The sequence below is a fragment of the Tetrao urogallus genome, assembly GCF_951394365.1.
Source record: "Tetrao urogallus genome assembly, chromosome: 24".
NCBI classification, from domain to species: Eukaryota; Metazoa; Chordata; class Aves; order Galliformes; family Phasianidae; genus Tetrao; species Tetrao urogallus.
The window spans coordinates 5,342,195-5,364,553 of record NC_136837.1 but is presented as its reverse complement, the minus strand read 5'-3'; the positions used below and the strand labels follow the sequence as shown (position 1 = coordinate 5,364,553).

At 44.2% G+C, this 22,359-nt stretch overlaps 1 protein-coding gene across 1 annotated transcript; it reads right to left on the bottom strand.

The window, feature by feature from the left end:
• Positions 1 to 2,291: 2,291 nt before the first annotated feature.
• Positions 2,292 to 22,359, bottom strand: SRPK1 (SRSF protein kinase 1; the record flags this gene model as incomplete). Its single annotated transcript, XM_079546321.1, has 16 exons — positions 2,292 to 2,476; positions 3,033 to 3,125; positions 3,547 to 3,616; positions 4,196 to 4,303; positions 5,197 to 5,297; positions 6,691 to 7,113; positions 7,370 to 7,583; positions 8,039 to 8,064; positions 9,009 to 9,174; positions 9,826 to 9,932; positions 11,345 to 11,432; positions 11,612 to 11,699; positions 11,826 to 11,934; positions 12,774 to 12,892; positions 21,939 to 21,999; positions 22,077 to 22,359. 16 exons carry the CDS (start codon positions 22,357 to 22,359, stop codon positions 2,292 to 2,294), a joined length of 2,241 nt encoding a protein of 746 aa, XP_079402447.1.

The following is a 22,359-nucleotide window of genomic DNA, read 5'->3' as shown; positions in this document are numbered from 1 at the left end:
ATTGTAGAGCTTTCACAAAGAAAGACGACGAAGCACCCAAGTAGAAAGAATAAAAATGTATTTTCCTTCAGGTTTTAGACTGACACAGCAAGTACAAATCCTTTGTGAGCACTTTACGGCAATTTGGGGACTTCACAAACCCAAGTGAATGAGCACATGGAACAAGGCTGAACCCCAACAGCTGCTGCTGCAGTCTCCAACTCACACTTTGGCTCCATCCTCAGCAACCAAGGTAAAAAAGTGTCCTCCTGCAGGTGTGGGAGGGGGAACTGCGGCAGGAAGGGAAGGAGCTCTCGACGTGCAAAGCTCTTCCAGGAAAAGTTCCTGCACCAGCCGGGCTGAAGCACAACAGGGTGGGATGAGCTGTCAAGACAAGAGAAATCATTCGCCCTGCCAATATATCTTCACAGTCTGTAGGTGGTGGGTGTTTTGGAATCCAGTCTCGACTGCGGTCCTTCTGTAACAGACGTGGAAGTGATACGCAGCTGGAAAAGCTCCGAACAGAAGGGAAAGAGAGGTCAAATCAGCAGTTTAAACCCATTTGGTGCGTTACCTTCATTAATTTTAGATTATATGCATAGACAATCTGACCTACCCCTAAAAGAACATGCAGCATGATCTGTGTTAATTAGCCCAGTCAGGCACTAGACTGGAGCAACTCTTTAAGTGGATTAAATGACAGAGGTTTATGAATGAACAACTATAATGAACCAGGATTTTCAACACACAAAATGACAGAAACAGCCTTCTTGGCAGCTTCGGCAACGCAACAGTCTCAGATCTGCGTGGCCTCCATTGAGTTCCTAGAGGAACTTCAGTGCTCTGAGAGCAACCACGAATCCATAGCCCCATTTGGTCCAGGGAGAAGACGTGTCTCTGAAGCCTCAACACTGCCAGCTCTTACTTCAGAGTTGGATGCACTGACTCTGCAACAGGATGGGAAGCCTTAAAGAAGTCATCATAAAACTATTATACGCCACAGTGATTTAGATTTAATTAAAATTAATTCATTTACTTATCACATCCAACCCCCTCTGAGAAGTTAATACAGTAATCTCTCAGAGCATTATGATTTGGGGTAACTCTACAAGCAACTAAACCAGTATCTACAGAGGAAAGTCCATCAGCTCTCTTCCAGCCCTCCTTGTGCTAATGGCCCAGAAAAGAAAAGGCAATCCCAATCTGGGAAGTTATTCCTAAAGGCCATCACCTGAAAGAAATTTAAAAAAATAAGAATATCAGGCTTTCAAGTGTTGAGTTTTGAAGTCGAGGGTGATAGCATGGCTGTGACACAGATGCTGCCCACTCTTTCCGGGAAAAAATGTGAATGGTCAAAAAGGCCGGAGCAGACTGCATTAGTGAGGGCCACTCTCACTGGTGCAACTACCTCAAGCAAGGCATAGAAGTGCCAGGAAGGGATAAAAAAAAAAAATGTACAGCTCGCTAAAGCATGAGAAGTCACCTGCATCACCTCTCTGCAGCCAAAAGGCGCACCTATCTGCATGCTGAAGGTCATGCGTTGATTACGTTCCAGCTTTTGCTTTTTTTGCTTGTCACCTTTTAGTCACAGGCTGAGGTGTTAGAGAGCAAGTAGAAAGCGTCACTGAATTCAGAAACTATTCTGCCTATGAAGACAGGAGGGACAAGTAAAGGGAGAGGGCACTTCAGAGGAAGAAGCAAATGATACTAAAAATCTAGATTTAAATAGCTCATCTCAAGAGATTTAAGCAGCTAGAACTAAAGAATTATGTGACTGAAAGCAATGAATACAGCAGACACCTAGAAAACGATGGAGGATTTTGAGGTCTTTGCTCTACAAGGAACTAACACCACCATGGTGCCATCTGTTACTTCCTACCCCATTGCTAGGACCAACAGTGGGAAACTGACTCCTGAGTCAGTGAGATGAGTTCAGATCTTCACATCCTCCTTATGATGAAAGGAGAGTTGAGATTTAGGTAAGGGCGCATATCTGAGCATACATCCATAACACAGTGCATACCATACAAGAAGACTCAGGGAAAAGTTGATGTTTTAGTCAATTAGTCTTTGGTGAAGCCCAATCAAGGCAAAACAAAGATGACACGCACTGGATAAGAGTCCCCACTGAGTCACACCAGCAAACTCAGCAGAATGGGTTAAGATTTATCTAAAATCTTGGAAGCCTTGAAGGAAGAACTTCACGCTCAAACTGAACAAGGAAAAAAAAACAGATCTGGGAAGGGGCAGCTGGGTGTGTGTATCCTATGCTGTAAACCAGAGTGCGGCACAGTGGCGCTGGGTTGAAGCCCCTAAGAGAGAAGCCAGGGGTGCCTGAGACATTCTGCTGCTGTGGCTCGCTTCTCTGGGATCAGCTCCAACATCGGTAGTAAGAAGTCTGTGAATGCAGCTGCCTCATCCTGGGACCATTCGTATTTTTCCACCAAGACTTCAAAAAGGCCCCAGGGCTTCAGTTTAGTGATGTGCTTCAGATCACCTGAAAAGCAAGATAGATATGTTAACTGCAAGGCATGGCAGCAGAACAGCAAAATAACTGAAATAACAGCAAACAGCACAGACTGAATTCAAAAAGCTATCCCAAATAGTTAAGTGTGAGGAAGATAAAACTGTGGGGCATGCTGAAGGAAAGCTACACTAGAACTCTTGCCTCCTCCAGTCTGAAGAAATTACGGTTGGACTAGATGACCTTGGAGGTCTTTTCCAGTCCTGGTAATTCTATGATAAACATGTACAGCACTGTTTTTCAATCTGCTGCATTTGATCCACAACCAAGACGACAAGTAACAAGACTCCGTATATTTTTAGCAATCAGACAAGGATATTTTATATGTAGCTGCAGTTTTGTCTTTTTTCTTTTTTTCTCCTCCAGAGAAAGCCTCTCATAAAGCAGAGAGACTCTAAAAGAGCCATCTTTGCTGGCATCTATTGTTAAGAGCTATTTTCAGCAAGGTACTTTTGTTTATTTGAGTGTGGGGCAAAGGGAAAACAAACAAACAAACAGACAAACAAACATTTGCTTCATTTCCTTTTACCTTTTTTGGTGAAAAACTCCTTGGAATACTTTCCTGCCAAAATGAGCTTGCGAGGTATCTTCCCCAGAAGTTCTATGATCAAAGCAATGTGATCTGCGTTTTTTTCCAAAAGAAAAGACAGTGTAACATATCCACAAAAGACATCTTTCTGTATGTCACAGTTTCCTTCCCTGGAACATTACGGACAAAGACACAGTCTCTCTCAGAAACTACCTGGGCATCCACCCAAAATCAGATTACAACAGCAAAGACAAGAACTCAGAGTATGAGGATGAAGAGATGCAGGAATGATGAGTTAGAGAAGCAAGACAAGAGATTCTAGGGGTTAAAGGAATAGAGGATACCAGGAACAAGAATGTGAACTTCTACTGCACATGGTCAAGCGCAGCAGTCCCTTAACATCGATAATTTGGCTAAATGATTTTACATTGTTCCTAAGAGAAGGCTCTCATTCTGAAGAAGGATTTGTTGTATTCCATATCCTATTTCCAAAAAAAGACTTAGATAAGTGTACCTTCATCTCGTGAGTAGTCTTCTCCAGAATGAGGCTCAAACAGATAGTCTCCTGTTGCTAGCTCAAAGGCCTAAAACAGAAATAAGCAAAATTAAATCACTTCAATGCACTTCACATGTTGCTAGAAGTACTGCAGGTTGATTCTACCTGCCTCTGCTCACCAGAACAAAAGCAGACAAGAGAATAACCTGCACAATTCTAGTATGCTATTGCCATCTCAAGATGCACAATCATTCTGTAGTTTAAATGACAGCACAAAAAAACATCATGGGCATAGCTATGGGAAATTTTGGAGATTTTCTAATGATTTCAAATATGCAGAGAACATATGAGATTAGAATACTGAGATATCTATGAAACAGTGCTGGATGCAGCAAGAAGGTCCTTTATACAAATTGAGAACTGCACAGTCCCCTTGCTCTTCAACAAAGCATGACATTAAGGTACAGTTCTATTTGAACTCTGCTAGCACTATACAACAAAACCCTGACTTTCAAAGGTTGCTGGGTTTGTCTGGTTGTTTTTGTTTGTTTGTTTGTTTTACTAGACCTGGCTAGTGATTCAGCAGGCTGCAGAGTGCACAGAGCACGCAAGTTTACCAGAACGCTTCACGGCAGCAGCCTACAATCCCCTGGATGCCAGCACTCACCATACAAGCCGTGCTCCAGATGTCAGCGGGGGTGCTGTACCCCGACCCTATCAACACCTCCAAGGATCGGTACTGTCTTGTCTGGATGTCTTCAGTGAAGTGCTTGTGCTGAACAGAAGAAACGTTTTACTCACTGGGCAGAGATTGTTTAAAGGAGAAAAATCAATAGCCTGAAAGGCCAGAGCAGATCAAAGCTCGCTGCCATTAAATTTCACCTAAGCTGCAGATCTCTGTTGAGTTGTTCCTTATATTCCTACAAGTACCGTTTAACTGCTCTACATGAGACATTACTTTAGTAAGGCAGTCCAGCAACGCAAAGAAGCCACAGAAGTAGAACAGGGAGAACTGTTTCAGAGTCTGCACCCTTTCTATCAGATCTATCAGCCACCATACAGCAGGTCAGCAACACAGACAGCCTTGCCAGACACTGCGAACCTGACTCAGAACAGAGTCTGAAACACTTTATTTTCCTTTAAGATCTCAAGTATTTTGCCCCTTTAAAAGTCACATAAAACAGACATTTATTCCATTTTACATTTCAAACATTTAAAAGCAGTATAGAACAATCATCAAAGAATAAAACTATTTATGAGTCTCTTTCATGTACTCATGAATTCAGTGAAATGGTTTGACAAGCTAATAAAGCACACAGCCAGACACAGTGCAGTTCTTTTCAACCTTGCCCAGAGGAGCTGTAGACTCCCTCAGAAGTTTCACATACGCAGATTTCTACACACTGTATGTGACACTGTTCAAAGGCCTAATTAGAGTTAATCTAATGACCAAAGAGGCATCCAAAACATAGGCTGAAATCTTACATTAAAGGATCATTTCTTTCTTTGGATCACCGGTCCCAGCTACTTTTTTTCAAGCAGTTTAAAATTATGACTGCTTTTCCAAGCAGGTACAAAAAGGATTCTGTTTTCATATATTCAGCCTTGGCACACCGCAAACGAATCAGCAGATTTAAAGAGTTGATGCGAGAAGTTTTTAAAACTTACCACCCAGCAGGCATTTCCTAGGTCAGCTATCTTCACCTTAAGCTTATCTGCATTCTTGGGCTCAAGAGGATTAAGAAGGAAATTCCCAGCAGTTGATTTTCCTAGAGGCATCATGTACAACAGCTGATTAAAGCTCTATGGACAGAATCACCATCTGTCATCCAAATCCTATAAGCCCTCTCCCCACCCACATGAGATTTTTGCATAAAGATCTGAACTTTTCCCTCTCTGAAGCCAAAGTATAAAAATCAACTTCAGTCTGTGGTGCGAACAAGAAGAGACACCACTATTAAGGAGAAGGACAAACAAAAATATGCAGGGAGGACTGTTTTCCAGTACAGACTTAAAAGTTTGCCTGTATCAATACATGATTTTTAAATAAGGGCACTGCCAGAAGTGAAACAAGTCTTTAAGAGGTCCTCCTAAACCCTTGAAGGAAAGGAGTCCACATGCAACAGCATCTTCTTGACAGTCATCAGTCACTGGAGTAACACAGACAGTTGCAGCAGCTGAAGTATATACTGGAAAAAAAAACACCTCACTGAACCTGGTGGAGAGCAACAATATTGGCTCACCAAATTACATCCAGCTGCAGATTGTGAATGCAAGATGGGGAGAGTTCTATGAAGCAGAGCTAGTAATCTAACAGGGCCATTCAACTACATGCAGCCAAAATGTCAATATCTTAAGTTTCACTTGCTGCTTTTTCACATAATTCTGTAGCAGTGCTCTGCCAAGAAAGTGCTACTGAGAAATTTAAGAGAATTACAAGTGTGAGCTTCTCCCTCCAATTCCAAGCAGATATTCTTGACCCGACCCTCACTCAAATATGCAAAAAAAGAGAGATTCATCAGTTGATTCAATTTCTTAAAGTCATTCCATGTTGTTTATTGTTAACTGCAGCACATTACTGACTGTCGAATCCTTTCGTAAACCCACATGCCTTGTAGCTTCTCCTCTCCCCCTTAAATCACTTTAAACAAAATTATTGAAGCTTTTTTTTTCCCCCCTGCATAACCTTTGTTTCAGACTTTCCAGTTCTGGGAAACTATGTCCTCATCTCAAGTAACTGAGAGAAGTTAGTTCTGCTCATATTGTGGAGAACAGCTATCTAAAGACACCTAACTACCTAGCCTACAATGGAAGAGCTAGTGACAAGTAAACTTAAGTTCCTAACTATACTGAAAAATCACACAAGGAATACTTTATCAAGGAAAGAGTGTTCCTATACTGAAATACAAATGTATTTTTTCAGTGGAAGCATTTGTGGATTCAATAGCCAGAACTGAGCTACAGCCACAACTGGAAGGTACAAATGACAGTTTCAGAGTAGGACTGTCAGGTTAATTACTCCTGGCAGAAAAAGGTTCAAATAACTTGTTCTTATAACTTCAGCCTACGAAAAGGTGGTTTCTATCACTATGCTGATAGTGTTGTACCAGGTCTCCCACATCAAGGAGAAAGGAGCCCTTTCTCACGTGGCTCCTCTTGTACCTTTGTTGTCTGCTGGGCTATTATTCTCATTCTCGTCCTCTGATGGCATCTCTGTCCGGATGCTTTCTTGCAAATGGCTGATCTCCTGCTCGTTGAATGATTGCTCTTCGCTGGAAGTAGGCTGACACACCATGGAATCTTCTGAAACTAAGGGCACGAAAGAGTCCGACACCGCAGCCCGAGGCCCGTTCTCCAGGCCACCGTTACGCTGGCTGTAATGACAGCTGCGGAAGCTCTCCTGCGTGTGAGGGTGGTCGCCGCAGTCATTGGCGTTGTGAAGGTCATCCTCAAGTCGCACAGACCCTTGACTGCCAGAGTCTGGGAAGTCCGACATTCGTATCACACCGTTGCAATTGATTTCTGTTACACATTTTTCTATGCTGCTTTCCATTAGAACAGACTGTTCATGTACGATGACTTCAGCTGGAAGAATGGGAAAGGAGAAGAGAGCAGAATATTCTATAAAAAGTAAGAGCCAAAGCCGTTCGGCCTCAGAAATGCAGAGTTCTCAAAATGTACCTGAACACAATCATTAATTAACTCAATTTATAAAACCACATTGACTAGCCTCTTTAGACAGGTAGAATGTCACACAAACATGTTGAAGAGCCACCTCTCTTAAAGACGCCCAGTATGAGTGAAAGAACACTGCTACCCCAGCAATATTTTTGGTCCATACCTTTCTTTTTGTCCACATCTTCACAGGGTGGACTAACTTTCAGGAGCACTTTCAGAGGGCTCTGAGCTTCTTCATCCTCCTCAGGATTTGCCTGCCCAGGGCTTGCTTCCTTCTCCATTTCCTCTATCTCTTGCATTCGCTTCTCTAATAACTCCGCCTGACGCTTCTGCTTCTTTTTCAACTTCTTTTTCTTATTCTTTGACATTTTGTCAGCCTACAAAGCAGCAGTCACATTTCACTTAGTATTTCATATTTCAATCTAACACAAGTCAAGTTTTAATGTATTCAACATCAGAGGAAGCAGTCTGGGATGAAAACTCCAGGGACAGTTCTCCCAGAAGCAAAGCAGACTCAAAGGTTTTTAGAGCAGTTGTCTTTTGTTCTTATCAGTACATTTCTGTCCTGGCCCTGCTATGAGGGACCCCAGACTGCACAGACAGCAGTCACCTTCACAACAGACCCCAAACCACCAATGAGATAATTGATGGTGATATATTTGAGACAGAACTATGATATCTCTAAGACAGTACTGAATCTGATGATTACATTTATGACAAACAAATTACACTTTTCCTTTTGATCTTACAGTAAGTTTGCTCTCCTTTACTGCCAACCAGATTACGAAACAATGCAGTAGATGGATACTTACATATGAGCAATTACACTTACTGGTTTTGGCTGCGGTGCAGTACTCACTGAAATGGAAAGCGAGATTAGTAAATCAGTATGTTTCTATTCAAAAACTGCAACCAGATTCTTATCTTAAGATAAGCTTTTTCCTATGAGAACCTGTAACAACATTTTCTCTATGCAAGTAAAGCAAGAATAAAAAGAGATGAGAAAATCATTAAATGAGCAAATATGTAATTAAAACCCCAGATTGTAGACTTGCTTGACTGATATCAAAGACCTACAGTTCCTGTCATGCAGCTTCATTTACTGCATACATCATGCATCTTACTGAAAAGAAAATGCAAACCAAAATATTAAAATACCATGGTTCCCTAACCTAGCCCAGCTAAGCCATGTTGCAATGGGCTCAGCGAAATGCTGATGTTTTAAGATTAAGACTGATGGAGCTTTTCAGTACGTACTGCAGTAGTTCTTGGGAACTACCCACTGATACAGATGAATACTCTGTAGACCTACAACTGAAAATCTGCCCTCAGCTCTTTAGAAACGTCAGTAAGCGAACTGACAGCTTGAGAAGGTAAATCATTTTGTTGAGACCTTCCCAAAATGGACTTTATCAGCATGATGCAATAAAGGAAATACTTTGGTAGAAAATGCTAAGAGTACCTCCCCATATTCTTACTCTAGTAGTTCTGACAGCATTAACATGCAGCACATTCTATACTAGACTGACTGTCCTATCACTTTACCTACACTCGATAAAAACAAAGCTACATTAAAAGCAGATCTCAGCATGGATGTATCCCTGCCCCGTTTTTTCTTATGCAAATGACTATGCTCCTAGGCACTTCGAGTTAAAATGGTTAACTTCATAATTTGCATTTGCCCTTTCAATAGTTACTTCCGTTATTGTTCCACTGTGCTTAGCACAGAAGTTTTCTCTAGTGAAATCAGTTACATCTTGGGGAGGGATGGGGAAATAGCACCAACTCTTATGAAAAAACACCTGCAGAGCCAGATGGTGGGGGGGCCCCAGATCTCTGCCATTCTGTTGCTTCTGCAGCCAGTCTGCGGATGTACTGGTCATTAACACACAGAAGAATGTTTTCAGGTTTAATATCTGTATGGATGATCCTACACTTCGTGTGCAAGTAATCCAGACCTTGTAGAACCTACAGACAGGAGAGAAGGAAACCGGCCATTAGAAAAGCAAATAATTATAAACCAAAATTGAGTGAATTTGGTCTGAACCTACTGAGGACGGCTGTCTTTCAGAATATTCCAGATTAGTGCTAATGTGACCAGTGTTAATTTCAGAGTTCTAGAACATACAGATTTGCATAAAGATTTTAATTATGAATTCAAATTTCTCTTTTTGCTGTCATTATTTAACTTAGCACAGCTGAAAATCAAAATTTCAATGCCATACAAAAAACTCATGCTCTCCTCTGCCCTCCATTTCAGAGGTAGAAATAGGGAACCATGCGGGAGGAAGAACAGGTTTCACTTGCTAGTCCATCATTAAACACTGCACTGTGACAATTTAAGAATTACTTGCATTTGTGAGGAACAATCAGGGTAAGAAGAGATTAAAAGCAAAACTGGCATTCCATCAGGGTTTGAGAGACAGAAAATATTTGTATCAGAAGATTTTTGCAGTAGAGAAAGTGAATATTAACCCAAAAACGACTTTGCTGCAAAAGAGACATACTACTGATTTTTAACTTATGTTTTCTTATACCTGAAAAAGACCTTCCCAGCCCCCATCATCAGTAACTTCTCACTGGGTCACAGGGCACAGTGCAGCCAGAACTGGAACATACCTGTTTGATGATCTTTTTGACACAAGGGAGCGGGAGCCCCTGATAATTTGACTTGATGATCCACTTCAGGAGATGATGCCCTAAAACTTCAAACACCATACAGATATCTAGAAGAGAGTCAAGAAAAAAGATGGAACTCCTGACCTAAGGAGCCCTACATTCTCAGGACTGAGAACTGAAATAAATCTACCAATCCTTTGTTTCTACATTGAAGAATCCTCTTCCTTCTGACACAGCTGAGAGCAGCTGGCTTCCGTAACAGCACCACCCTATTACAGACATCAGTGCTGTCATCTAAGATGTAAAATAAAAAGCAGGAGCTGGTTACAATAATGGTCTAAAGCAGCAGTAGCAATCTCCTGGCTGTGGGTGGAGGCCAGCTACACAAGCAACTGTGCATTACTATTTCCTGCTAGTGTTGAAACAGCTTCAAGCTAACAATGTCAGCTTTGGAACAATTGATTTTCTTGCCTCAGGCAAAACCCAACACCAGATCTCTCTGCACCAGTAATATCTGAAAACATAATCAGATCTCTATTTCATAAGTCACCTCCAAACAAGTTACCCTAAGTTACCAACCCCACCACCTCTTTACCTGCATAAGAAACTTTTTGCAATCCCGGGCTTCAATAACGTTTACATTATTTGCCTTTTTTCTGTAAGATCTCAGGAGTCACACTACTCCTTTACAGTGTCAGGAAGCATGTGTGTGTTTCATAAAAGTGAAAGAAATACAAGATCAAGTCAGCATTTACTCAGAGCTAGGTTCTGGAAGAATGTTTGAGGAAATGCATTATGTAGGTACTCAGCTTTCTAAAAGCTTTAGAAACTTTATAACCTACAGCCTGATCCTTTCCATCAGCACAGTAACTCTCACTGATATAAAGTTCAAGATGCTGCAAAGCAGAAACATTCAAAAGCAAATCCAGCTTTCAAACCGAAAGGATGCATTAGTACCACTTCCTACAAATAGCTGCCTATTAGAAGGTAATTCATGAAATTATAGGATATTTTCAAAACAATACATTTTAAACCTCTTAACACTGTTGGTAAAGGCCAAGGTAAGATGTTTCCCTAGCTAGAAAATCACTTTATCAGGTTACAGACCACATACATGCTTGCTGTTTTTAATTATTCACCTCGACATTTTGCAATGCTTTACTTAAATAAAAAGTTACCGCTAGGCTGCCTGCAAAATTGAAGAGTTGGGATAGATGGGAAAGGTATTTTGACCAGAAAGCCACTCAGACCTGCCTCACAAATGAGAAGTGGCCACCCCCAGCTCTTATGATAAAGGCATGACTAAGCAGCAACGTCTCCACAACTGTGGCATATCACGTCAGGCTGAACGATTCTAGATTTGAGCTTTGCAGGCAACAGAAGCCCTCAGAGAGCAATGATTTCACAGCAGGTTTCCTCAGGCAGTGAAATGGAAGCCTAGGCCAGCCCCTGGCATGACAGCTACACAGGGAACTCACACCTCTACGCAAAGCTTTGACTTTCTTCTACAAAAGGATACGAGAACCATTAACTCCTGAAATCTTGAAGTCATCTAATAACTGAACAACTCTCTCTTTATTTGGATCATTTGGATCACTGTTGCGAACCTGCAGAGAAAAAAGAGGGTCATCTTCGTTTGCCTTCAGGCGATAACCAGGCAAGAATACACTTTGCAGAGCACATCCATTGCGCTAGGAAGCACCGCAAGATAATCCAGAAAGATCAAGAATGTGACTAACCTGAACTCCCAGAAGTGAATTAAGTTGAGCCCCACTCTCACACTCACCGATTTTAGCAACTTGATTTCATCCAGTGCTGTTTCTGTGTAGTGCTCCGCACTCTTTACCACTTTCATTGCCACAAATCTCTTCCCTCTATGCACACATGGTAAGTAAATTGGAGACTGTTAGCGCTCCTAATTATCGTAAGTAGCTCTTGTATGCAAGAGAAATATATCAGCAAAAAAAAAGGCTGAAGCACTCTTGCAAAGGAACACTTACTGGATGTCCCATGCCAGCCAGACAGTGGAGAAGTGGCCCCATCCGAGCTTCCGAATCACATGGTAGCGTCCATTAAAGAGATCTCCAATTTTCACAAGGTGATAACCACCTGAAAAAACAGTGGGAGGTTGGTATAATAAGGGATTGTACAAGTGCTAAAGAAAAGGTATGTGGAACAAGCATCACAACTTGAGGCATACGTACTTCATGTGTTTAATATCTATAATCACATACACAAATACAAATATTTATCTAACCAGGTCGTGCCAGAATATAAATTAGAGGCAGAGCAGTGTTGAGCCCTATAGCTGGACTGAAAAATATCTTAGTATAATTGAACTAGGAGGACCGATCATAGAAACATTTGAGCTGGAAGGAACTGTTAAAGGGCATCTGACCCCACTCTCTGCGTTGAACAGGGAGGCCCACTGCTCCATCAGGTGCTCAGAGCCCCGCCAGCTCTGACCCTGGGAGACTCCAGGGATGGGGCAACACCACCGCTCTGGGCAGACCAACCTGACCAACTTCTCATCTTTAGCGCAGGTCGTCACTGCAGCAGCAGGAAACACTTTCTGAGGTTCACTAGGCTAACAACCTTTGGAAAATGCAGTTTATGAAAGCTCAAATTTAGCTCAAAGTATCATTTTTTCTACTGAAAAAGAACTGGATGTCTACATTTACTGATTTGGAAAGTCTTCTGACAGACGAGAAGCAAACATGTATTAAGAACAGCTCTCTAACCCAAATCTTGACTGACAACAGAAGCAATCTTGAAGAACAGTTTGTTTCGGGTTAGTTTGAGAACCATGATTATTTTCATCCAGTTTCAAAAACTATTTAAAATAATCAAAGAAATAGTCTAATTTTAACTGTCCGCAGCAGATGGGAAAACAAATGAAATTTTCAATTACATTGAAAAAGCCACACATTAAACAGGTAAGTTCTTACCTTTACAATAATCATTTGGATCCTCTTGTTCATCATCATCTGACCCCAAGATTTCTTCTTCTTGCTCTGGAAGATCGTTCTCAGAGTGAGCAGCAGGGCCACGGTGCTGAGGGTCGGCTCTGAAAGAGGGCACAGCGCACGTCGCCCACGTTACACAATTCAGAACCCCACTTTTTGTATAAGAGATTGTAGATAATGGAGATGTATTTCTCAGCCTCCAGAAAAAACAATTTTCATTTTTACATGCTTTTACTCCTTCAGCAGAAACATTTTTTCACATGCTAGCAAGAAAGACAGCTTAAGGCTCCAGATTCACTTTTACAGTAGAACAAGAAAAGGTCAGACAAGAGTGTGAGTCAAAAGCTCAGGGAGTCCATCAAAATGTCAGCGCCTGTGACCTCCTCCTCAGCCCTCTGTTCAGAGAGGATCCTTCTGAAGTACATTTGGATTTTGAGATGCTCTCACGAAACCAAAGATTTAAATGCTCACAAAGGATATTTTGAATACTACCTTCAATTAACCCTTACTCCTTTTGAAAAAAATTAACCTCATTTTAGAACCCATGCCCTTTACTCCCTTCACTCTCCAGAGACGAAATGAGCATCTACCAATTCTGCTGCCTCTAAGACTCCAGACGCCCAGTCTCCATCAGTGTGAATCAGCAGAAGTTTCCCATATTGAGACCGTTTTCCCTGAGAAGCAGTAGGTATATTTGACCCTATTTCAAATCCAACTTGTTTTCTTCAAGGGAGGATTAAATTCTGAGACAGCTGCAGGTTACCCCAGCGGGTACTGCGGATGCATGTGGGCTTTGGGAGGCAGGTTCTGCAGCTCCTGAGTTGGAGTCAGCTCACATCCGCTGCATCGACTCACGACAAAAACGAACACAACTTTTTAGCAGTTACACAGCAGAATGCACGTTCAACATCCACCTGCTGTGATTTCATACATCAATTACGTTCTGTTTCTACACATTAAGACTTTGGTTATCTTCAATACCAAACTACAGAGCACAAAAAGGAAAAAAAAAATTGCTCTTTCCAATAGGATTGTGACTGAACATGTAAGCAATTACAGTAGGAACTGAAGTTCATTAAATACAAGAGGAGACACAAGGTCATCCCAGAAACAACCACAGCACCCCACAATGCCTTCTGCTCTGTGCTCAAAGCCATAAAGCCCTGCTGATTGCCAAATTCAGGAACAGATAAACAAAGCAGGCAGTGGTTTGGGATTGAAGGTGCTGGAAGGGACCTCAAGAGATCATCGAGTCCAACCTCCCTATCGAAACAGGCACCCTACAAGAGGTTCTGAGCCTTACAACAGTACTGCCAGATGGACAGACAGACCGCCTGGCTGAGGCATTTATCAGCTTGATCCAGCCCCAGGATGTTTCATACCTGGATCATTTTTGCCCTACGAGTCAGCAGGCAAGACAAAAAAAAAAAAAAAAAAAAAAAAAAAAGAGGGAAAAAGTTGGAGAACAAAAATCTTCTTAAAATAAAAGTGCTGCATTCTTCCAGGGACAAAGGAGCTGCAAACAGCCACTGACTGCCTCCGAATCACAGCAGGTAGGAAAGGCATGAAGGGGAGACTGGGTGCTAATCTGCACAGAATCCTACAAACAGGGAACAGAGAACTAGAACAACGAACTGGTCAGAATGGGGAACTGAAGGCCAGCAGCCACACCCACAGTAATGCGGAGTAATTCTCCCTAATGCATTTGAAGATTTCCACTTTGTGCCTGTGTAAGATCTGGCAAACAGGAATGGGTTCAAAAGATTATTCCTCTTCAGAATCACTGATGCAGACAAAACACCATGCTGCTCTGCAGTCCCAATGCTTTTCAATAACAGTTACTTTCAATAACAGATTTTGTGCACCAGGGCAGAAGTTACTGGAAGCACTGTGCCGGTTTGTTCGGCTTTCTGCACCCATCCTGAAGGGGCTGAGCACAGCAGCCCCCAGCTCAGCCTGTCCTGGGGATCCAGAACCAATTCCTATGAAGCATTTGGCTTGTATATTACAACCCATTACACCGCAATGAAGTACAGAGCCCCGTTCAGGTCCCGTACATTTCTACAGTGCTGCTTCCTTTATGAAATCCCCTCCAAAACACATCTCATTCCTTGTCTTGCTGCAAACATCCATCAGATGTCAACACATTTTACCACCTCCCTCCCCTCGAGTGACCACATCAACTGCAGATATGGATTAAAGGAGCCTTCATCAGCGCCGATATGTATTAATACCGAAGAAAAAACAACCCACAAAACCACAGCCCTCACCTGCCTGCACCCCCTGTGCAGGTAAGGCTCTGCCAGGCACAAAAGGCTGCAAAGGAAAATCCATGCCCTGGATTTAAAGATGACAGCTGAAAACTGCTGTCAGCAGTACTACAAGATGCAGATAAATATATTAAAACCCTTTGGGGAAAAAAAGATGGTTAACAGCTTACCCTCCGAGAAAAAAGAAAATCAAACATTTTAAGGTACTTTTTCTCCCCTGAAAACACCTCCATCACCTTTTACTTTAACTCCCTCAATGTACTAATTCATCACCAAAATTAACTACACAACTACAAAGTAGTATTTTGCTGAAGGAAGATAGGAGCTGGCATTCTGTCTTAGCATTCCTACGGAACTCTCATGAACCCATCCCCATAGACCACCCTCCCCTCCCCAGAAAAAGTCCTCATCCCCCCAGGAATGCCCAAAGAACTGCAGTTCACGAGACAGAATAAATGAGGATAGCCCACCTGCAGGAAGCACGGCCTCCCATTGACACAGATATCCCTGAAGATAGCCCAGCAGTTTTCAAAAAAGCCATTAAAAATTGGATGGCACTGCTGAGGAAGGGGAGGACATGGATGGCCAAAGGGTTCCTGCCGAACGCCGCCGAGCTTTGTGCAGGAGGGAGGAGAGGGATCAGCCTCCACCACCTAGCTGCAGATGCACAGCACTGCATTGCAGGTGACGGGCCTTGCAGCGAGACCAGGGGCTGCTCCCAGCTGATCTCCTGCAAATTCAATCGTGTCGGCGGTTGGTTGAGCACAGACTCATCTCCTCTTGATGTTTACCTGTCTCCATCTTCCCTCTAATGAAATTAGGAATTTGGGCAGATGCTTCATCTTCCTGCACCAGCCGGTTTTATTTGCCTATTCAATACCCCTGGATTCAAAGCGGGACGAGCAGCAAGGTGGGGTGGCTGCCGACTGCCCAACCCTTCTGATACAGCACAGCAAGGGCGTTCAAAGTGAAAAAGGCATTTTCTGAAGTAATTCCACATCAATTCCTGCAGAGCTACAAGAAAAACGCACCCTTTACTCTCAGAAGTAACAAAAAAGTGGGAGAGGAGGCAAATCTTCACCAGATCTTATAAAAAAAAAAAAAAACCATCAACAAAAACAAAAAAAAGCGTAGAGAATTGAGCGTTCGTCACAGGAATCACTTCACACTGTTCTCCAGCAATGTAAAGGAATTAATAGCCATTTCCTGTGCCTGATTATCCTGCTTGCTCGTGTGACGGGGGAGAGGCCAGCAGTGTGACATTAGCAGCACAGATGCAGAGCTCTGCTAGAAGACGGTTATTACAGGAGGGGTTCTTCTGAAGCCAGCTCTGTGCTTCTAAACCAAGAGACTCAGAGAAGAATGCCATTCAGCTGGCTGTGCAGCTGAAAAGTTTGCACCCTATAAGCTCACACAACGATGCACAGCAATCCCAATTTGGAAGAACTCAGAGTTTGATCACTTGTTTCCCACAAAGCTTTCAAAGAGTTGAGAAAACACACTTTGTTTTCACTACTTGGCTTCCCACAGAATCTGGTCTGCACTACAAAAATGAGGTAAAAAACCAGGAAGCAGCCCCGATTACACAACGTGTGGTCTTGCAGATTTGCACAGAGGCAGAGCCAACAACAGGGAGACGAGCGTGGCCTGCACAGGGCAAAGTCGGGCTCTGTGGTGCTGCTGCGCTGCCGCTCCCTGCAGAGCACCAGGGAGGACACACCAACCTCCAAATCTCTGCATGCAGTTCCACCTCCACAGCTCAGAACTCCTTTGTTTTTTCCACCTCAGTAACAAGATGCTTCTAGAAGGAAATTCTGTGGTTTTACTCAAAGCCACTAAGAAAAAGTGACTTCTTCAAAACAGGTATATTTCCTTGTCTTCAAACCACTGTGTGATAATAAAAAACAATAAAATACTTCTCTTATTCATCCTCTTCATCTCAGTTGGTCATTCCTTTGCTATCTGGAAAACTGATGCCCATCTGCAGGAAGCTGAAGATGACTGCTTACCCAAATGATTTTTGGGCTGCCTCCAGCATTACCTTTACAAACATTAGCAATCCTTATCTGGGAGATAAACGACATGTGAAACTTGCATCCATAAATGTAATTCACTTTGGAGAATTTAAGACTGAAGAGTAATCTGCCCCATCCTGTAGGACACACAGGCATGAGCCCTGCAGCAATCTGAGCCTCCTGCTGAAGGAGCACCTTCACCATCCACCCAGGGATTTCCACTGCTCCAAACCACAGCAAGACTCTGCTTCAAGCACTGTAAGGTGCCTTGTTTTTATCGGGGCAGGGGGATCCAAAAGCGTGAAGCTCCACATGGCAGGATAAAAAGTCCAGATTTAATACTTGCCCCATTTTCACATCTGCACATCACAACAGTGCCTCTTTAAGGGAACTGTGCTCGCCAGACTGCAACTCACTCTGTAGTGTGCCTGCAATTTCAGGATCATGTTAAGGCACATCTAGTCAGATAAACGGCTACTTCTGATGCCAGCCTCCAATGTGCTTACATGTAGAAGATCTGCAAGCAAACCCTGAAATTATAAGAAGTACTTTCTTTCTTGTATGCATTTGACTCTTTCTACCCTTTTTAAAATACACATATTTGAGGGAATTTTTGGGAGCCATATTTGTACAGAGTTCTGAGCCTATAATCACAGAATCGTAGGGGTTGGAAGGGACCTCCAGAGATCACTGACTCCAACCCCCTACCAAAGCAGTTCCCTACACCAGGACGCACAAGTAGGTGTCCAGTCAGGTCTTGAATATCTGCAGAGAAGGAGACTCCACCACCTCCCTGGGCGGCCTGTTCCAGTGCTCTGTCACCTCACTAAAGAAGTTCTTGCGCACACGTGCGCACAATCCACGTTATTTTGCAATTCTACACAATTCCTTCACTCTTCCATCCCTGTTTTTCTGAATGAAGAACCAGCATTTGCTGCTAGGAGGGCAGATCTGCCACGCTCACTGCTGCAGGTCGATCACTGCGCAGCTGAGGTGTGCAGGAATACCACTGCTGAGAGCTTACGGGATCAGAGACAGAACATTCCGTTCTGAAAGAACCGAGCACGGAGGCACTAATATATACTTCTGTTCAGTAGATGGTGGGAGTTCAGTTTGAAGATAAGTAATAAAGCATTTCACACGAGAATGGCACTAATGTACAAATAACAGAGGCAATTAAGTTTCTCGCTCCCCATACCCACTCCCCCATGCAAGCACTTAACAAGCTGTTTGCAGAATTATTTGCTATTCCAGCAACACAACCCGAGGGACTTCCATGGAAACCAGGAGAGGTTACATCCTGCCATGCAGAAGTCTGGTCATGACTGCTGTATTTGAATGAAAAATCTTGTGGGCGAGGCATCAAGTTCTGAATCTGCTTTAGATGTACGTCCAAAACACTTACAAGAAATGCAGCTCTGGTATTAACAATGAGAGACAAGTGGGAAAAACATAACCTGAGATCCTGGTCCCAGGAAAAGCCTTCCAGAAGCAACTGAAGGACCAAGAGGGCTGCCAGACCTCCAGGGCTCTCCAAAGGCAACAACAAAGTGACGCAAGAAAGACATGCAGAAATAAACTGAAAGTACTGGAGACGCTAGTAGGAACTTTCTTCATCCCAGAGCGCACAAAGATTACCAGCTTCCTGATTGCTCCTCATCCAGCAATTCTACTGTCGTTCAGTTGGAGAGGAAGAAAAAAGAAGATAGGTTTCACCACACTGTAGAAGTCTGCCCAGATTACAGATATCCGTAAACCCATCTGCTTGAAGATGCTGAATAGTGCACCCATGTGGGAAGAGGGAGAGGTTGCACTGCCCTAGCTGAGCCCTGTACTGCCCTCCCTCCTCCAGCAGAGGCAGCCGGAGGACCTGTTGGAGGAACTGTGAAAAACGTCTCCTACTCAGCAGAGCCCAAGAGTCAGACCGAGGCACCAGGCACTCCATCAGAAGAAAGCACTGCAAATGCATGTTTCTCAGAACATGCCACACACCACAGCTTTATGGCTGCCGTTACCTCTGCAGTTAGTCATGCTTACAGCAGTACAGAGTACTGCTTTAAGGAACAATCAGTTCGTCCCCCTCATTCCCCACACACAGCTGCTGCTGTTTCTGTTTTCCTGGAATATAAAAGACACTGCTAAAGCAAAACATTAGACTTGATGAAATACCCAATGAACCAGGCAGCACACAGACTCACAGCCTGGTTTTATTAAGATGCTCATTTTACTCAATTCAGAAAAAATGAGTCGTAATACGGAACTATTTGTTCTGTTTCTTGTCTAACTGCTCTCAATCCAGACAGTTATTTCGGAGTCTAGTTTTTTAAACCTTGGGTCTGAGACACAGCAGTATCCAGGACAAAGAACAGCTCAGTGATCCCAGAGCTTGTGACACAGAGACAGAAAGAGCCACAGACTGTACCTGCCAGCAAAATGCATGCTGCCACAAGTGCTTACTTCATTACAAATTACCAGAGACATCAGTAAAATGCATTTGCATTTTTGGTTAAATAGCAGCATAGTTTTGTATCAAATCTTCCCACTTCATAGGCTTTCATTCACATGGTGCAACACTTACAGCATAGGAAATGACACTCAGTGTAATGTGCCAGCCTTACTTCAGCCACTAACAGCTGTTCTGTCTGCAGTTAACTTCCAGCAATGCTCCCCTTCAAACAGCACTGAGGAGAGGACTCAGAAGCCAACCAGCAATCTGTTGCTCACCTGCACTGCTTCCAGCACACCAGCTCCGCAGAACACGCAGCCACCTCACGGCTGATGGAAGCCTGTGCTGCTGGAACACCCATCACACAGCTCCCCACTGCTCACAGCACACCAGAACACAGAAATTCCATGATTAGTTTGTCAGAAGTCACAGGAGAAAAGTCAGCACAAGGACACAAAAGAGCACCATGCAGCTCCAGACCTCCCAGTGCAAATGATGTGCCCAGCACACCTGCCTGCCAATGCTGAGTTCTGCAGAGATCAGAAACTGCCTCCAACAATGAAGCCATGCCAAAATCTGCATTTTTGACAGTCAAGTAAAAACAATGACCTGAACGCATCTCAACATCCAGCTGCCTGAAACGTTCATGGTCAAACCCATAAAGGTTTTAGTTTTGTATTTTTATATTTAACCATAATTAGACAATTCTTAATACTTAATTTTACTCTGACAAAAATCAGGTGTGCTAAGCTTTCTTACTAACTTCATACAGAAAAATCTTGTAAGTAATCAAGTCAAATGCCATTGAACGTAAGATGTTAAAAAGACATTCCTTGTGGCTTCAAGCCTAGATTTTACTGAAGGAGCCTTACAACAACCCAGCTAAGCTTATTTTAGAAGACTTAAGCAGAGCAGCTTTGTATTTCAATAGCTGGGGAGTTGTGCCTCAAAGTTGGAGGTTGAGCTTTTATTGCATCACATAAAGCACAAAGTACATGCAAGTTTCTTTAACTTCAGAGGTAGAAACCACCAAATATGCTGCTTGAAAAAGCACCAAAGCAGAAGTTTAAGAAAATACGCACACCATTTTCCAAATAGCACAGTTCTCCAATCAAAGTTAGTGGCAATATCAGTCAGCAGTGTTGTAAGTAGCTACAGCCATTGTGTGGTTATGAAGTGCGTTTAAAAATAAATAAAAATATGTCACTGGAAGTTACTGTTCAACAACATCCACACTACGTAGAAAACAGCCTTCGCAACCACGAGCACTGGTGGTGCTCAGCACTGCGTGTTTGCAGCTGGACAAGAGAAAAAAGGAAAGTAGGTAAGTCCAGAACAAAACAAGTCGCTGTTCACTCAGAAATGAGGACACAGCATTATAGCAGAGCTCTCAAAAAACTATCCTGATGGTATCTTCAAAAGACACACGGCACAACTATAAAACTATGTGGAAATATAACACACATCTCCCAAAGAGCTGAATTCAGCCCTTCACCTTTCCAGAGCCCTCTCAGAACAAGTGAATGTCTGCTGGAGACAGAAACCAACAGAAAAACTCTAAAACAGCACAATTTGTCAGAGGAAGTGACTAAGAACGCGCTGTAAAGAAAGATACCCAGAACCCCCTGCACCAAAGCTTTTATATAAGAACCATTACAAGGCCTAACAGTGATAGGACAAGGGCAGATTTACGTTAGACATTAGGGGGAAATCCTTCACCTAGAGTGGTGAGGCACCACCTCACCAGAGCTGCCCAGACCTGCAGGTGCCCCATCGCTGCAGATGCTCAAGGCCACAGATAGGTCCTGGGCAGCCTGAGCTGGGAGGGGCATCCAGCCCACAGCAAGGGAGGGGCTGGAGGGGCTGAAAGGTCCTTTCCAAGCAAACCACTCTATGGGTCTGTGACCTTTAAGGTTATTTCCATGCCAACTAACTACTCCATGGTTCTGCGATCTTTCAGGTCCCTTCCAACCCAACCACGCTGGCGTTCTGTGATCTCACCCCACGGACAGCAAAGCGCTCACACCGCCACGCAGCGCACAACGAGCAGCCAGCCATTGTTCAGTATCCACGCGAGATCCTTTAATTTCTCTATCTGCACGCCGAACCTCACCACATGTAAGGCCCCGTAACATTCCTGCGGCCCGAGGGCGGCCACAGGAGAGCATCAAAGTCAAACAGCGACGTAACCGCGCCGTCAGAGCGCCCTACGAGGAGGATTTTAATAGGAGGAAGAAAGGGGCGTGAGGAGAGGGCGATACCTCAGCGAGCGGCGGGAGGGGCTGCGGGCTCCGTTACCAGGACAAAACGGCTCCGTTCCCGGCCCCCCGCCGCGCCTCGGCCCCGCGAGCAGCGGCCCAGCGCCCCGAGCGGCCCTTCCCGGCGGAGTGAGGAAGGGGAGCGGGACCGCACTCACTTTCTCTGGGCCTTATCCTTCTTAGCTTTGGTCCGCTTCTTCCGGGCCTGCAGCGCCAGTACTGAAAGAGACAGAAAGAGCGTGAGGAGAGCGCGGGGCCGGCGGACCGAGGGGCCGCGAGGGCGGCGCGCCGCTCACCTTTCCGCTCCATGGCCGCCAGCGCCGGGCGCCCAGGGAGTCCCACGCGCCTGCGCGCCGCGCCGTGCCCCTGCGCCGCGCCGGGCGGCGCCGGGCGGAGCATGCGCGATGCGAGACGCTGCGCGCGCCAACCGCCGGCCCCGCCCACTTCCTCCTCCTCCCCGCTCCCGCTCGTGGCGGAGCTGTGGGGGGAAGCCGCGCCCCCTCGCTGCTGGCACCGCCCCCGCGCGCGAGCCGCAGGGCGGAGCGCCGAGGGCTCCGGCGGCGCTTCCGCCAGCAGCAT